General features: G+C 32.4%; 1 protein-coding gene across 1 annotated transcript in view; it reads left to right on the forward strand.

Moving 5' to 3' along the window:
- Positions 1-18,943, forward strand: part of LOC107447884 (uncharacterized) — an 82,587-nt gene that overhangs the window by 13,787 nt on the left and 49,857 nt on the right. The window contains exons 4-9 of the mRNA XM_071181291.2: positions 5,637-5,776; positions 10,646-10,806; positions 12,337-12,435; positions 14,106-14,187; positions 16,803-16,872; positions 18,505-18,550. Of these exons, the coding sequence (XP_071037392.2) occupies positions 5,637-5,776; positions 10,646-10,806; positions 12,337-12,435; positions 14,106-14,187; positions 16,803-16,872; positions 18,505-18,550 (598 nt within the window). The remainder of the gene's footprint in view (positions 1-5,636; positions 5,777-10,645; positions 10,807-12,336; positions 12,436-14,105; positions 14,188-16,802; positions 16,873-18,504; positions 18,551-18,943) is intronic.

Genomic DNA, 18,943 nt, shown 5'->3' on the forward strand with positions numbered 1-18,943 from the left:
ATCAAACTAAAAAAATATTTATAGAAAAACTATACTTTTATGACTTTTATTATTTTTATGCTAGTGAGAACCAAAACAATATGGAATTGAATGACGGAAAACTGGATCCTACCACGTGATTTCCCTGCCAATAAAAATGTAGCGTTAAACGTTTAACGCAACCTTGTTGGAAGTCGCATAAGAAGTATAACTTCAAAAAATTAATGCGATATTTTTATCTTCAGATGAATATCATTTGTAAGCATCTTGTCTCGAAAAATGTTGCACAAATTTTGTAATAAACTTGAAAAAATAAAAGAAATGCCCAGAGTTATGGAATACTCCGAAACAGAATCACTATCTTCATAATCAAGATATTATCGTTTGTTATTCCCACATATAACGCAGCTGCCAGTCAGCAAATCCATATCTTTTATAAATGCTTATCTCACGAAAGAAAAACAAAAAGCATGCGAATTCACAAATACGCGAGAGGAAGCATCTAGCAGCGAAAATAAGCATCAAATGATGTTTTTTTTCTTTAATTTACACGAGGAAATAGTGGCATCAATATTGAATCAATGGAAATAAATGCTTTGCCAGCGATTATCACGTGACTCGTACAAAGAATATGAGGGGATTTTCATGTGACCCATACAAAGAATGTAGAATACAAAGGATATAGAGGGGATTATAATTCTTTGACCCGTAATCGGAGACAAAACTGATACCCACTCAAATCACGAGAGCCGAACGTGCCATAAAGCTTACCCTTAGCAGAAGTGGCGGCAGTGGTGAAATTTCGTAATGAGATTTCCTGATTACTGCTCCTGATTTATTTTTGCTTCTAAGCTAGTTGCAGAAATAAATAATTAGACTAGTTGTACTGCTTACAATTCAATTTATAAATCCATTTATATTTAATTGAAAACATAAATTGCAAAGATAATACTCAAAACATTGAAATCATTGTGTTTTATTTGTGTCAGGATAATAGTTATATTCTACGTGATTTATAGCTCTTTAGAATTTGGAATTTTTTGGAGGTGTTTCAGAATTTATAGATTACAGAAAAATCTTATGGATTGTAAACTTACGTGCAAATTTAAATGCATGTAGAAATTATTAAATCCTAGAAATTAAAACGTGTGTATTTTATTGCGAAATAATTTATAATAACGCAACAAGCGGTTTTTAAAGTTAATAAATAACATTTTTAAATAACATATTAAATTTTTAAAAAAAATTGTACGGGGTGGTAAAAATAAGCTGACCACTCTGCATAGCTTTTGATCTAACGATCGGATCTTCACGTTTTTACTTAATCTTAATGGTTCAAGAATGTGACCTTTTATATGCTCATTGATTAGTGCAGATAATGTTTAAAGTTTCAAAATCAGACACAAACACGTCCTTTCTCTGAATAAACATACAGTTTTATTGACGGATTTGGATTTCTGACGAACAAAATATAAAGAGTAGAAACAATCAGGCAAATAAGCTCCTCATAATTTGATCAGAGGAGCGGACCAAAATTTGGATCATAATGCTTATTTTACTTTTGCGTATTATGCCATATCTCGATAACTTTTTTAACGAAGTGAAAAATTATTTACTCAATTATAAAATTAGTTTATGCAATGAAAATTCCATACTAAAAATAACGTTTAGAAAATATTTCTTATTTCTTATTTTATTTAATTAAAGTTGAAAAAATTTTGAATTGTAAAAAACTGTATACATTAGTATACAGTTTTTTTCCCCACCATTTTAAAAATATTATTTTAAAAGACAAAACAAAATTGGTTGAAAAATTCCTGAGAATTCTAATATTTAACACTAGAAAGACGAAAAATTAGTATATACCTACATTGCCCAAACGCAGCCAAAATGACAGGATTGTGAACAGTAAATAAATTTGTTTAAAATTAATCTTTAACATTTTTACATTATTTACAGTTATATAACAAGCTATTAGTAAATATTAACAATAAAAAAATTTATATGTTGTACAAAAAGTCACAAAATTCTAAGAAATCGCGTCATTATGTACATCATTGTTTTTCTAATTGAAATTTAAAGTAGTCAAAATGACTTCCTTATGCAATCTAGTGTTTATATTCGACTTTTTGTAAAATTAGATTTCCCATGAACTATGCGGAATCGGGATTATTATTATTCTGAAAATTAAACTTTTTTGGAAATAAATAAATTAAGTAATGTAAAAAAATAATTTTAAGAAATTTTTTGAATGAAATAATCTTTAGATAAAATTTTTTTATAAATGAATGCAAAAAAGTTTTGGTTCAATTCAAATGTTCTATAGATATGGAAAAATACGTCTATATTTAATGACTCAGAAATACACATGTTAAAATTATTATTAAGGGGCTCAAACTTTCAAACACTGTCCTACTTAAACTTTTCTGACCTTGTTTTTCATATTTTGATGTTGTTGTTGACGTATGCCTGTTTAGGCAAAGGGGGTGCGATTGTTTTTGTTTTCCAGTGGCGCCATCTATGACCAAGAATTCGACTTTTGCTACACCATACGTCGCACCCGTTTATAGGGTGGATCCATTCATAAATCAATTCATTCATCCACAGATCGTAACTTTGACCTGAATCAGAGAACGAACGATCTCCAATCCAGTACCTCCAGAGGTATTGATTTTTTATGGGAACATAGAGGACTTTTGCGACTCGACAGATTTAATTTGCATCAGTCTTCGGCCGGCAGGGCTCGAACCTACGAACTCCAGACATGGGCCCAGCGCCCTACCGACCAGGCTATCCCGGTATATATATTTTGATGTTCAAGAACCCAAATGCATAGAGAAAAAGAAATGTTTGTTCAAAGAAAATGTTTTTGTGTCTGATTTCATAACTTAAAATATCGTCTCACTCAGGGTTCGAAAAATATCACCCGTCCGCCCGTCCTCGGCGGTCAAAAATTCCCTGCGGACAACAAATTTCTCGAATCCGACCAGTTAATTTTCCAGTTAATATTCGTGATACATTTTCAATTTTCGTTATCTTACAAGAGTCTAGCGCCTCACTTGTAAAATGACCCTCTAATCTAGAAATACTGCAACATAATGCGCTTGGTGGAATTGATGTTTTCTCTGTCTGGGAGTACTGCAGTGGTTGAAAGAGGCTTTGCAGCAATGAGCTTACAAAAATAAACACATTACGTACTAGTCTTTAACAAGAGGCGTTAAAAACAATTATGAGCATACACCTAAATGGAAAACCCCTTTCAGATTTCTGTGTAGAAACCTCTGTAAATCATTGGCTTGATTGTGGAACTGGCAAACGTCATATTTGTTTCATTTAAAAAACGAAGTACCCTCGGATAAATTGACATTCCAGATAACTTGACCTTTGTTATTTAAATTATTTCATAAAAGAAATACTATGTTTTACTATTAGTAACCTAGTATTTGTAATCCTAGTAACTACTAATTCGTTGTGCAATTTATATAAATGTTTGTAATAAATAAGAGAAAATTATATTTTTATTTATTTAGAAGCTACGGGTTAGTTTCAAAGGAGGACGGGTACATTGTTGGACAAGCTGTCCTCGGGGGTGGGTAAAATTTCTGACTTTCTTCGAGCCCTAGTTCGACCACATTTTGCACAATTTTGAACAATTTGCACAATTTTGGTTCGACCTTCAAAATATTAAAATTATGTGAAAAGGCACTGTATGTGAAATTACAATCATTCGATGAGAAAACATTTTGTGTGTTCGTGTTTTTAGGGTACTTAAAACATAGAAACATTTTATGATTATGAGCAGTGATTATGCAAAATTCCGCAAAACCGTTCAGTATACACTGTTGTGGATATAAACAATGCAGCACAATCCATGTTCCTCAAACTTCTGAACATATGTCAGGCTCACACAGAGAAAAAAATCTAGAGGATCATGTCACTTTACCATAATTTAAAATAAATTCAAGATATTTCAAGTTTAACGAGTGATTACATAAAAATAAATCGATATTTTATTACTTTTTTTTAAACTTTTTTTTTTCACTAATGGAATACCCCATCAAAACATGCATCTGATGCGATATTCTTTGAAAAATGACATCCAACTTCGGTTCGGTTCGCAACTTCGGTGCGAACTAAACCGCCCCGGTTTAGTTCGCACATTTTACAGAGCATTGAAGCAACATTTCTTCTAATAAATGGGGCAATAATTATCAGTCGTCATATTAAGAGGATTGTAGAGGTAAAAGAGTGTAGATTTACACCATTTTAGTTAAAACGATTTCTCATTATTACCATGCATCAGTAGTATTACTACTTCCAATTTGATTCCGTTTTTGAGATTATTAGGATCGAATATGTAGAAGTTCTAAAATTATACTTTTCAGTTATTCAACTATTTAATTTCTAGTAGCACACTTCATATTATACACTCTATAACAAAAAAATCGATGCACCAAGAAGGAGTTGTATGATTGAAAGGAAAATTGGTGGATAGGAAGACAATGTACAGAACAGTAAGTGATTAAAATTGAATAATTTATTGAAGACTTACAGTAACAAGTTCAATAAGGTGTTGACCCACCTCTAGTCTGGATACAAGCTGCCACACGGCGTGACATAGACCGATAAAGCTCCCGGATGGTCTCTTGCGGTATTTCCTGCCAAATTCGATCCAATTGTCGAACGAGGTCATCAACATTCCGTGCCAGATGCAATCGCCTTCCCATCATATCCCAGACATGCTCGATGGGAGACATCTGGTGATCTTGCAGGCCAAGGAAGAGTTTGACAAGCTTGCAGACAGTTTATAGCAGCACGTGCCGTATGTGGTCTGGCATTGCCTGCTGTAAGACCAGCCCAGGGCGCTGCAAAAGGAACGGTAGCAAAACAGGTCCTGGGATTTCGTCGACGTACCGCTGTGCAGTAAGTGTACCTCTAATGACAACCAAACGGGACTGGCTGTCATAAGAAATGGCACCCCAGACCATAATGCCTTGGTGAGGGCCGGTGTGGCGTGCACTAGTGAAGGCAGGATTTCCCCTCTGCCCTGTGAATCTCCAAACACGTCATCGATGATCGTCAGGACAGAGTTGGAAGCGGGATTCGTCGCTAAAGACTATACGTCCCCAGTTGGCATCATTCCAGCCATATCTCTTCAAAACATTTTATACGAAATTTCAAAGCAATCGAATGATTGCTTCTTGGTGCGTCGATTTTTTTGTTAAAGAGTGTATTTTCCCCTAAACCTTCATTTATTTTAAGTTTTCGATTCGGATTCCTTTAATACAAATATATAAGGCACTGAACCATCATTGTGATGGATCAGGGTTTAATCCCCAGTGTCGACTTGAAATTCACCCATCTTTAGAGTGATGGGTACCAGCGTGAATGGAAAAAAGGCTTGGTGACCACATTGCCGCAATCATGCCGTTGGTCCTGAAATTATTTAATCTCATCCACCATGACCCCTTGGCCCACAGCGGGCTGTTCAGAGAATACTTTCCTGTTTTTAAAATAAAGATCTAATATATTTGTGCTTATTTATTTACGTAGTCTTTACACTTAAGTTACTTTAGTTCTAAACTAGTAAGTAATAGTAATTGAAAACTGATTGAGAAAAATTAAATTTTACAAGCATTAATTATATTGCTTTTTAGGGATTGCTTTACACGTTCAATGTTTAGCCCGAAAACCGAGTCTCCAATTGTCAGTTCCTGTTTTACTTTCAATTCCCTGATTGGACAGCCTGACAGCATCTCAGAAACTGTAGAGTACGGAACTGTAGATTACGGAGCTAGTAAGTAATTCAAGAGTAAAGTGGAAAACATATTAGTTGACATCAGTATTCTGGAATTTAGAGCACGATTTCTTATAAATACAACTTTTTAGTAAATAGTTTTTAAAAAGAAAGATATGTTTTCTAATCAACTTCTTTGCTTTAACAATTTAAACTGAATTTCTCAGACACAACAATCAGTGAACAGTCACTCAGCATGTTTTTCAACGATAGATTTTAACTTTTCTTTCAACATTTTAAGTCATGAATAAAGCAGGGAATTGCACATGACTTTAAGACCACCAATACGCACACAAGAATTGATTCAATGGGATTTTCTTAAAAAAAATGATAAAGCAAAATATAATCATTGAATTCTATAGATAACGATTCTTGATGGACTAAAAATTTAGCTTAGTATATTTTGTTCCTATTTCTTTCGAGGAGAGGTTTTCAGCAAATATAATATGGCTGTTGATGCGAAATGCCAAATAATTTACAATTGTCCGCGTCATCACTGAACACTAGCATCATATTTATATCATTTAGAAAAATGTCTTCAGTCATTAGATGAACTTGCCTACAGATTTTTGTTCCTTACCTTCTTTTTTATGCCTAACAAATTTTTTAGCAACTTATCACTGATTACCCCCCTTCACGAGCTCAAATGTTTTCAAACAGACGACAAATAGCCACATTAATTTTTGCAAGCTAAGTATAATAAAAATCCATGAATGGAACATGAATGGTTTTTTCTAATCTACAAAACAATTGAACATTGAATCTACAAAACAGTTGAATCTACAAGACTATTGAACATTGAATCTACAAAACAGTTGAATCTACAAAACTATTGAATCTACAAAACAGCATGTAAATATTCAACCTGATTCCAGAACAAACCTGGATATAAACAGGTTGGGCTAGAATGATTTCCGCAGCTTGCAAGAAAGGCAAGGCAAGACGAAGACAAACTTTGAAACATTAAACTTCGATTTTTTCAAAGCGAAAACGAAGTTTGAAGAAATATTAAGTTTCCAGAAACATTGAGATATTTTACTTATTGAGTTAATTTGAGTTTTTTTTTCTTTTCATTTTCTAGGCCAGCTGAAATCTTCATAATTTTAAAAATATTTCCGCATAGTCTTAAGGTCCTTAGTCATTAAGTTTGTCAAGATTGAGAGGATGGGTATTGAGATAATTACAATTGGAATATAAGAGTGCATTCTTTCCGTCCAAAATATGATGCAAGTTGGCGATTAATTAATTTTTTATAAAGCACAAATTATAACTTTATCAACTTTTTTGGCTGTTATAAATGATTGATGTTTTTATAATATAATGATTCTTGATTAAGCCCTTCCAGACTATGACCACATGTACGTGGTCACGTGATTGTCTCTTCACAACCAGTGGTATCATTCACATCCAAAGTTGCGAGTTGCCAGTACGCAAATATTAAAAATAAAGGGCTATAGTTCCAGACTTTAGGAAGGAGGTAAATACTTTTTTATAGAAGAGTGTTAGGAGGTAAATATAATTATTAGTACTTGATCACGGTATTTTATCATATCTTCCTGTGAAAGAGGCTTTATCTGTCACAATAGATAAAAAACAGTTTACAAAAACTCTTTGAAGATTGCGTCAATTGATAATTTACTCAGAATTTCTATAAATTGATCCCTTCCCTGACCGAGTTTGTTGCTTGGCTTGAAAATATCATAAGGTATTTTAGTATCAGTCCTGTTTCTGTCGTTGCTTAAGCGGCAATATCTGCCCAAAGGAAGACGAGGGGCTGTATAATTATTAACTCCAAGAGGTATCCTTGGACAATAGTTTCTTCCACACCTAAATAGACTTTGACTCTTTGGAAATGCATTCAAACAGCTCAGGGCTAGAATTGAATCCTACTTTTATTTTTATTTGCTTTTTCTTTCTATATTCTTTTCAGAATGGACTGGAATATTCAGAAAAATATTGTGGCCGAAGAGTATTCAGAAGGCGACACGTGTTCCCTTTTCAGCGCGCTCTATCATCAAAACTATTTTTGGGGAAAAGGATGGCGTAAAAATTGTTTAGTTTGGCTATTACTTTAGAAGTGGATTTTCATGCCCTGATACATCTTAAAAAGCAACAATGTAGTCATTACCATTTTTCGTACAGTTTATTACACTGGAGAACAAATTTTTTTCCTGCATTTACACACATGCTTTTTCTCACTTAATTTAGACATAGAGATTGCAAATCTAAAACTAGTTTTGATCATAAGACTACAATTTTTTTAATAACATTTTTAGTCTATTTTGTGCGAAAATGCACAAGTTTAAAAATTTTATATCAAACAGGAGGTCACGTTAATGTTGCGACAAGCTTTGTGGAAAATTAGGGCACATAATCACGATTAAAAGTGCGTAGGAGCCTATGCCCAGAAATGCTCTCATTCGTGGCTAGGCCAATTGTAATCTGTTCAAAAGCAACCGAAGAAACAGCTTATACTGAGGAAGCGCCCCAAGTCACAGACAACTTACTGGGTATCCTAAGCAATTCCTATGCATGGGCTCTTATGCAATTTTAATAATGTTAATTTGCTCTAACTACCCTAGTAGTCTGCTGCATTTTTTATGCTACCCTCTACTATAGATAATGTTTTTAAATGTGTACACTTCAACAGAAAAAAAATTAAAAATGACATTTTAAGAAAACTTAAAATGACATTTTAATAAAGTTGTAGCTTGGTGAGAGAAGCCGATTAAAATTTGAAATCCGTGATTACAGTATCTTTGATCTATTTTAAAAAAAGCTCATGCAGCAGCAAAAACAAAATTGTCACTCAGTGTTATTTGCCATATCCATTTCATACAATTAACATATTGACAAAATATCATATCCTAGGATTAATATATTATTGTTCTTACGCAAAATCGCAGTAAATATAGCTTTCAATGGAACACTTTACCATTTTAGGAAATGTTAAAAATAATCCGTCAAAGTTTTAAATGTTTAATTTTGCTTTTTAAAGATTGCCTACGTACCTTTAGATAGCAGCATTTCAATTATTGTCCCTCAACATAAATATTATAGTAGTAAAACTTTACTTCGATCTTAATGTTGTCAAATTATTTTGTTGATGAAAGAACTTTAAAAATCAACATTAATTCAAAGTAATTTTGGTTCTTGACCATATGACTTCACTTATTTTCCAACAAAGGGAAATTTAATTCTAACAAGGAAGGTACCCGTCGCGTAATTCGCAAATCATTTTGAATACTTTTTCACACACAGGTGTTTTTAAATGGAAAGTAATTAGTAAAATTTATTCTGTCCGAGTTTCGTCAATTAATAGTCAAGTTTTGAATTATTAAAAACTTAAAGTTCTAATTTTTATCATATTTAAATCATCATGTTCTGTAGCTGTTTAGTCGCCACGCATTATAGCACTTCATCTTACAGCCGAAGTGCTATAATTTTGTAAAGGGTTGCACTTAGTCGCTTTCCTCGGAAGCATTATCTCTGTATTTTAAGTAACTAAAATTTAAAGATTAGAATTAATACTCGAACGAAATTTCTCTTTTTTACCTTTTAAATTACAAAAACGCTTGCATAACTCTGTAATTCACAAATATTTTATAAACTAGAGCTTTAATAGCGAAATCAAAACTACAATCAGAAATTTTTCGAAATTTACATTTTAATATAATGAGCTTGTAGCCCGTTACTAGTTTTTTTTTTTGGACAAAATATCTCGCTATATGGTATTTGCTCACCTTGTTTTGGACATAATGCTACGTTTCGATTAAGTCCTACCATGTACTCTTGTTTTTTATGTTTCATTTTGTTCTCTATGTTTTGCCTGCAAGCTATCAAATAGCAACGATTGCCTGCAAGTTAGTATATAGCAAAGATTATTTGCATGCTATAAAAAAATAGTCTGCTTGCTATCAAAGAGCAAATATTGCTTGCATATATTAACAAATAGCAAAGATATCTTTTATTCTAGAACCTTCGTTGAATAGCGGACTCAATTTTGAGTATGCGACTACCAATGTCCATCGTTGTAGTTTTGAACCTAATCCAGTGGATAAAGGGAACTCCTAGATCAAGTATTGGGAGAAATTTGCATTCGTAGAGGACTTTTTGATGTAACTAACTCGCATTTACGTTATATGAAATAGAAAAACCACGAAAACCACTCACGGTTAGCATGATGACAAAGGGACTTTAACCCATGATCCAGCTAAAACTGAGGTTATTTGTCAACTAACCATCGCTGAGATCCGTACCCAGTTCACTTCATTGGATGGCGAGCGCTCTATAACCAGAAAGTTTGGGTGTAATCAGCAAACAATAAAGATTCACTGCATGCTAACAAATATCAAAGATTGTCTGGATGCTAGCAAATAGAGTTAGAAAAGCAATTAGCATTAAAACAGCTAAATTGTTAAGTTAACACATTATGGAAGAGAGAAGTCCTTTACACGGTTTATTTAAGAGCCCGAAGGCAGGAATATAAATAGTGAAAAATGTCATGAACATCAGTAACTAAATTGGGCAGAGAGCAGCATTCGGACTACAAAAGGACCAGATTTCTTGTTTAAGGTCACTTGTGTGAACGCGTTCTCCTTTCTGGGAGGTTTCGTTTAAGAATCTTCAAACTGTTATTCTTTAATGCTCATTTATCAGCTTTTCTACTCTTCTTTACAAGTTTCTTGGTCCAAACTTAAATTTTAAAAATTTATTATTCTACTATCGAAGCAAAATAGTAACAAAAAGAAATTGTATGTAGTATTACTTAACCTAAAAGACTTAATTCGGAAGTTGATTGTAACATACGAATTTATAAACTGCTATTTTTAGTTGCTGCTGTTAAAATAAACGTTCGTAAATTTTCAGCTTTTGCCCTTAGATTGGATGTGGACCCAACTGGATATCCGCCATTTATCTATCAATCTAAAGCACAAATATCATTCCACAATTCTCGACAAATAGTAGATCCCTATGAACAAGGATTTTCAATGGAGATGGGAAAAAGTTATTCTTTTCGCTTGAAGAAAGTAATCAAAAATATTTCATTATCTTAAATGCATGAAATTGAGTTTGATATAATTAACTGAGTTTGGTATAAGCATTATTTTCCCAACAAGCATTACTTTTGTTCGGATGCTGGACAGGTTGAAATATGTTTCTTAACCTCAGCTTCCAATTGTAATATAGAATTACAAATGCTGTCTATATTGAGTCAAGGAGGAGTTTGTTTGTGTGTATACATTTCTCTCATAAATCCACTTCTGTAATGCGGTCCTGAAATTTGGGGGGGGGGGTGAAAGGAAAATCATTCAAAAATGATATTTTATCGTTGCCGAAGAAACGTTTGAAAGAGGATATTTTTTAATTGCTTAGCGTTAAATTTTTTAGTTAGTTTAGCACAAACTAACTTGAATTTTAATTTATAACAACACAAAAGGTTGTTGCGAATTAAAATTTAAAATAAAATATAAAGAAAAAACAGAATAAAACATGAAACGAAATATTTAAAATGAGTAGCGAATTCAAATGAACTTGCATCTGAACGGGAAATTTTTTCAAGAGTGAGTTGAAATATTTTAGTAACAAGATTGCTAGATAACAAAATATGAAAATAGAAGCCGAAATTGAGGTAAAAGCGTAAACAGAGGGATTTTGTTTTATAGTGCGTTCTCATTGCAGTACTGAAGTGCGTTAGAATTGTTAGTTACCAAGGATGGGCCCGAAAATAGATGTGTGCAAGGTAATATTATACTGGATAATTTAAAGAAGTTGACAATTAATAATTTCATAAAATTAACCCTTATTTAAGAAACATATAAAGTAAAATAGAAAAGAGAAAGAAACATGAATCGCCTGTTTTGCACATGATTTTAGCCATGGATTTGCACATGGTAAAAATTTTCTAAATCAACGAAGAACATGTTTTTTAGTAAATTTATTTACAGTAGTATACAATTAACTCAATGATTTAATATAGGATTTAATTACTTTAGTTGGGTATCCAATGTTTCTTTTTAAATCAAATTTTGAAAGAGTTTGTATGCTTGTTTTTTGTGTAAATAAACATTGCTATATATTTATAATAAACATAAGAACGAAAATGTATTTTTTTAGATAAAACTTTCAAAGATGTTTGAACTAACTTGTTTTTTTTAAACTTTATTTTGACCTCAATAGGTTAAGCGTAAAAAATTTATAGGATAAATTACATTACTAGTAATCATAAAATTTTAAATGCGCAAATCGGAATCTAACAATATTTTCACTTTCTGCAAAATAATTTTTGATTAATTCTAAGCTATTATTCACACCGATTCATGGCCGGTTTAATTTGATTCAGTATAAAATAATACTTTGGAAAAATGTCTCATTTGTCTAGATCACAAATTTAATATACTTCTTTAAACTTTCCTCTTCCACATTATAAAATGCTCCAATATCTTAAAATCATGTTTGTACCATGTACTAACAATGGTAAAAATATACTTTCATCACAAAGTTCATATTTGTTATACGTTTTTATACTATACTGTTAAGAATAACTTATATATATTTAGATTGAGAAGAATTTGCTTCCTTATCCATACGACACAAATTGCATTGATTATTTAGAAAAGTGGAAAGCAAGAGGAGGTTATGGACCCACAAATAAAAGGGTAAGACTGTATTTTTACTTACTTCCTCTTCACTATTACTACATTATGAATGGATAACCGATAGCAAATAAAACTCTTTTTTGAATCATAACGAATCTCAGAAAACTACCCGTGTGTCCTTTCACGGATGTTATATTTAGGCTGAGAATAGGGAATAGGTTGGGTGATCTGGAGACTTTTTTCTTCTTTTTTCTCAAGATTAGAATTAGTTTTCACCCTTATCACAATTCATTACTGTTTAGAGCTCTCCATAACTAATCACATTTCAAAACATAAATTGAACTAAAAAATATGTAAAAAGATAAGCGAATGAAATAAATGAATTAACTTTATTTTGAGTGTTGTCACCCATTTTAGCTGCTTGTTTGTTTCAACATCGAATTATCTCTTAATAATATTATTTTTTATTTCAACCGATACTGATCAAAATTTTGAAGAAGTCAGAAAAACTATAGTCTGTAAAAGAATAACTCAGAAATAGATAATTACGTTTCTTAAAAATTGTAATGAGAGTTAACTTTAAAATTTTTCGCCAAATCAGAGGTGATGAATGTATATAACTTTCAAACCGTTGATAAAAATGTCATTTAATTCCCTTTAACAAAGGGAACTTTTTTTTATCCAAAGACAGTTTTCTTTTTTAAAGGTTAAGAATTTAAAAATTTGAATTCGCATACCACACTTTCGAAAGAAAAAAAAATTGTAGCATGGGAAAGAGTTAGTGATCAGGAGTAAAGGAGATGGGTTTATTAGAATAAAAATACAATTAAGAAAAATGGTAAAAAAACAACATTAATACTAAATTAGATTACTTTGTAAAAACCTTAAGATTTATAATTAAAGCAGGCAATTAAATAGATAATACCAAAAAACTAAGGCAAATTAAAATTTTTTGTTTAATTATGCACAGGTTAAAATGAAAAAAAAAACATTTGACAGGTATTTAGCTTAATTTCTGTCAACAGTAAAGAAATAGCAACAGTAAAGCCGACCATAAATGTTTGGAAAAAAAACTAAATTTCCAATGCAAGTAAGGGATGCTTAAAAATAAAGGGATACCATGATTTCGTTTATTCCGAATAGAGAATCTCAAAACCAAATTTTTAAGGAGTCAAGAGTTTTAAAATAATGATGTCTTATCTTATAAGGATGTCTGTCGTGAATATTCCGTCAAAAATTTGAAAAAAATCAAAAATTCAAAGTGACAGTTGGATATTTTTTTAGTTCCTTATACAGAAAACTAAAACAAACCTTATGATGGTTTAAGTATTCTGAAATTCGAAAATTTGTCTGAAACGTCAAAATGGGACGCCCTGATACTCGTATATGCATACAGTTGCGATACATCTTGAGCTGTTGAACATTTAAAAAAGCACTGTTGAGTGGGATTTCAAAACAAAAATGGTCGCATTTTCTAACAGAACTCTTGCATTTAGTAGTGCAATCAATAATGTTTAAGAGTAAAAAACCTTGAAAGTAGTTAAGATCAAGAAAATAACTACTTGAATTTTTAGAAGATTATATAGAAGGGTTTTGAGAAAAAAGGGATGGTTGTGTGAGGGTAGGTGACAAAATGAAACAAAATCAGAAAAAATGAGTTATTCTCTATGTTGCTTACAGGATTTTTACTTACTTTCTTTATTCTCCATTTTTTTTAAATAAAATTTTAGGAGTGCATTCAGGAATGCTATGAAAACATTACTATGACTACCCATACAGTGCAGCAGAATGGAAAAGGGCGAAACCGTAAGAGTGAGTATGTTTTATTTACCAGACTACTAAACCACAAATTATCAGAATTAAGTCTTTTACAGTGTGTTGAGTAGCAAAAACCCTATTGCAATTTTCCAGTACCAGCAAAGTATCGAAAAAACTTTTATATTTTGTTTAATCTCTTAAACTTTTTTCTAGAATAATCTGAAGGATAAAAGTCCATGACCTGACTTTACTTCTAAAGAGAAGAAATCTAGAAATATGTGAAAAAAGAAAAACACACATTCATTCCTACACGAGAGAATATATATATATATATATATATATATATATATATATATATATATATATATATATATATATATATATATATATATATATATATATATATATATATATATATATATATATATATATATATATATATATATACAGAGAGAGAGAGAGAGAGAGGGAGAGCAAGACCTCCACGTTTATTGTTTCACTAACAGTGTAACTTTTTTCTAGTTAGTGAGAGCACATTGGAGGATCTGAAAGCACTGATTTTATTTCATTTTTTTATAACCGTCGATGAACTGCCGACTCAATATTTGTGTTTACGACCACTAATATTCAACTCCGTAGCCTCGTAACCAACCCAATCCAGAAGACAGGGGAACTGCTCGATCAAGTAATGGGGGAAAATTTATTTTCGTGGAGGTACTTTTTTGATAAAACTAACCTGCATTTGTATTTCATGAAGAGAAAACAGTGAAAACCATCCATGGTTAGCCTGAAAAGGCGAAGGGACTCTCACCCATGATCCGTCTACCACTGAGGATATTTAACGGCAGCACTGTGGTCGGTGCAAACCGGATTTGAAATTTGTATCAGTATTGGAAGACAATGTATTGGAAGGCGAACAATGTATACAATGTATTGGAAGGCGAACCCTCTATCCTCTGAGCCCTCGCGGCTTTGAAGGCACTGATTGTCGTTGTTTTGGTAGGACCAGATCGACCAGAAATCTTCTTTACATCAGTGCAGACATCGCAGCAACGCCAGTTATCGCCATATAGAACAACTCTTGAAATAATCAATCGAAGAAATTTTCAAAAAAGTTTTTGGAGTCCAAAACTTCAATACAATTGATATGTTAGTAATGTAGTTAATATATACGATGATATGTTAGTCGTTAACATTAAATCGAAGTGTTTTTTGCGAAAGTCGTTAATATTCAGCTCTTAAGTCATGATTATGTAGTAAATTTAAAACTACAGGGTAACAAAAAATTATAGGGATCATTTTCGAATGTTTTTATTTCCAAGATTTATTACATAAATTTAGCGATACTTTTCAATATGTCGACCTCCGGCATAATAGATTTGTCTACAACGCTTCAACCATGAATTTAGAGCCCGCAAAATGATTTCCTGGGGGGTTTTCTTCTTCTCGTCTCTAATAGCTCTTTGAAAGCCTCTCAATGTAGAAATTCTTCACTTATTCAGTTTGTTTTTCAGATGTCCCCATAAGAAGTAGTCGCATGGTGCAGCTTCAGGACTGTTTGGAATCCATTGTTCTGGTCTCAGGAATTGCACTTGCTGATCTGTAAGGAATTTCTGGGTGACATTAGATGCATACGGTGGGGTAGAGTCCTACTGGAAGACACAGCATCACCATTAGGGTACAATCTGTAGTAATCATCCTTAAGAAAGGGCTTTAATGTCTTCTGTATGTAATACTCAGAATTTATTTCGGCTCCAGGTTTCACAAACCGAGGTTTGGTCACACCATGGGCGAATATGCCCATCCAAACCATTACGCCTTTGGAATGAGGCACCGTAGTTGAGGGTGTCAAGTCTCGCCTATTCTGCTCACGGCTAAGATATTGAACTTTAGATTTAGCATTGGTATCAGATAGATAGATCCAAGATTCATCAGTTGTAATGAACTTTCGCTATCTGTCCTTATGGAGAGACTTGTAGAGGGGCCATGAACGTTGCCTCCTAATCTGCATCGATCTCTCACTTAAATGATGACATTTAGGTTTTTTATGGCATTTTTTCTTCGACTTTTGTTTTAGTTGATAGCTTACAACTTGCTGACTCACGTTAAGAGCTTTAGCCATGCTTGTCTGTATTGGTGGATTCGGTTTTGATGTCATCTTATCAAACTTCTGCAAATCTGATTTCTTCAATTTGTTTGGCTGTCCACTTCTTTTTGGTTTTGCATTATTTTGCATCGATCCGAGTTCTGAATTCTTGATGCGACTGATATGGCTGAGTGAAATCACAATACCTTTCCTTTTAAAATGGGTTTGTATAATCCTGTGGCTCCATCGAAGTTCCAAAAAAGCTTGTACTAGACCAATCAGCTTTTTGTCAAATTTCTTCAAAGGCATTTTTATGATTTTATGAAATAGTATTGCAATTGAAAGTCTAATAGCAGAGCTTTAGATCAGTATGCTATACATGTAAAAAGGTTTTAAAACTTTAGTGGTAGATGACTACAAAAGTGATCCCTATACTTTTTTGTTACCCTGTAGATGCCATTAATTTTATTGTTATTGCAGTTCTTGCAAGCACCAGTAGATATTGTTAAAAAGAACTTTTCGATAAAATTAAAAAGCAATTGTTGGGCATCATTAAAATAGTAATAATCTTTGTTTATTTCAGAGACGATTACACCAGAAAGAGCAAAAGAAATTTCTGAATGTCGGATCAAAAACTGTAGACCAGCGTGCTTGTAAGTTTTTAATTCGCAAATTAATTTTTCAACAAAAAAAATTTCCACATGAAAAAAAGGTTTAGTTTTAATTTTCGTGCAATGTATTTAAAAAAAATGAGTCTCTGTCGATATGCGTGTAAAAGTTTCTAAAAATTATAAGTTTCTGGCATTTTCTAACTGCTGATTGTTTGAATGAATGAAAAATGGATCATTTTTATTTTATTAATTTTTATATCATAATTCAAGTTACATTAGAATATGACTCGATTAATACTATATGTATAAAGAGTTGCGAACTTAAGAACTAAATTGTAATATTTTCGTGTTCAAATGTCTCCAATCAAATTATAATTTTAATTTAATTAAAATTATTTTCAAAAATAAAATTTGAAGCAATAATATAACAACAGAAAAACTGCACTACTGGCCATTAAAATTACTACACCAGGAATTAATACAAATAATATCCTGATATTCATTATGCACATACATTATATTTGGAAAAACAAGTCTTTAAATTTTCGTAATATTTGGATCCTGAGCAATCAGTACTCAGAGCGGCCTCTCCTGGCAGCAATATCGGCAGTCATTCTCCTCGGCATCGAGTCGAACAGAGACTGGATAGCATAGACAAGTATAGAATTCCCTGCAGCTTCAACATTATGTCACAATTCATCGACAGTAGTGAGGGTTCATGACGTAGCTGTACGATCCCTTAAGGCAATGCGGATAACATGTCTGTCTTTTGGACTGTTAATGATGGAGAGGAACGCTGAGATCTTGCCCAGCATTCCATATGACCCATTGATTTCATATTCTGCTAAGAGTCATGAGATCTCGACCAACGCGAGGAGCAATACTTTGGTAAAATAAAAACAATCACTGTAGGCCACAATTCTATCTCGATCAAACTCAGACACTTGCTGTTAGGCATTTCTCCTTCTTACACGAGGCATAACAAAGACTTTTTTATCCAAGAACAATGCTCAAATTCAATTTCTGTATGAGAAACTTACTGTCAAATCTCTTCTTTTATACACATTGTAGGTGTCGCTACCACTGCCTGCTTTGCATGAATGCACTGATAAGCTAATCATTTGCATACCACAACATGCTTTATCCTTCCTGGAAATTTCACGTTCGTGGTGTGTCGCCTTCCTAGTATAGCAATTTTAATGGCATATAGTGTGTATCATATTTCATTGTATCCAAATCTTTTGCTGTTATCACAGCTGCACAAATCGACATAATTAAAGTTATCGATGTCGATCAAATTTGATCTCATTCTGGTCGTAAACTTTGGATTAATAGATTTCCTTTGATTTATCGCTTCCCATGAGTGTATTAAGGTCTTGAGATTAACTTGGCTTCTGTTTTACAGAGTTGGCAAAGAGAAAATTGGCTAAAAATAGGCTAAACATGACTTAAAAATCATAAATAACTGTTGAAACTCATAGTATTTTTGAAAATAGCATATTCGCAAAACCGTTATTTTATGTGGTGATAGAGCTTTCGAGAAACAGCTTTTATCGAGTCATGAAGTAACTTACACGCATAGATGTTAATAAAGTAATAATGAAATTTACAATTTAAAGATACATTAAACAGGGAAATAAATATATATTGTTTTTTTTTTTTTAATTTTTCTAGTGACGTATTCTATGACGTTTCTAGGGATGTTTCTGAGATAGGCGAAGTAAGTTTATAAACTATTTTTTAAAAAAAATACTGTAAAAGATTACGTTATTTGTAATTATATTTGCTAGGGGCAAAAGCATAATGATCTGAATAATAATATAAAATAATTGGCTTAAAGTCTAAATATTTTGATAAATGTATTACTTAATGGGCTACTAATTACTAGTAAAGTATGTCCCATGATTCAACAAGAACCAAACAACAGTATTAGTATTAAAAGAGTTTATTACCAAACTTTCATTTCTAATGAGTAAACAGTTCCTGCCTGTCGTGTCTTCAAGCATAACTGGAAAAACACGATGTAGCGTATCATTTTCTATGCCTTCCAGAAAAAAATCACTATCATCCCAGCCTTCAATTTTGCCACAGACTCAAACTGCTGTTTTTTGGT

Source organism: Parasteatoda tepidariorum, chromosome 8, assembly GCF_982258835.1.
Source record: "Parasteatoda tepidariorum strain Cologne lab strain chromosome 8, Ptep-v5.0, whole genome shotgun sequence".
Lineage (NCBI taxonomy): Eukaryota > Metazoa > Arthropoda > Arachnida > Araneae > Theridiidae > Parasteatoda > Parasteatoda tepidariorum.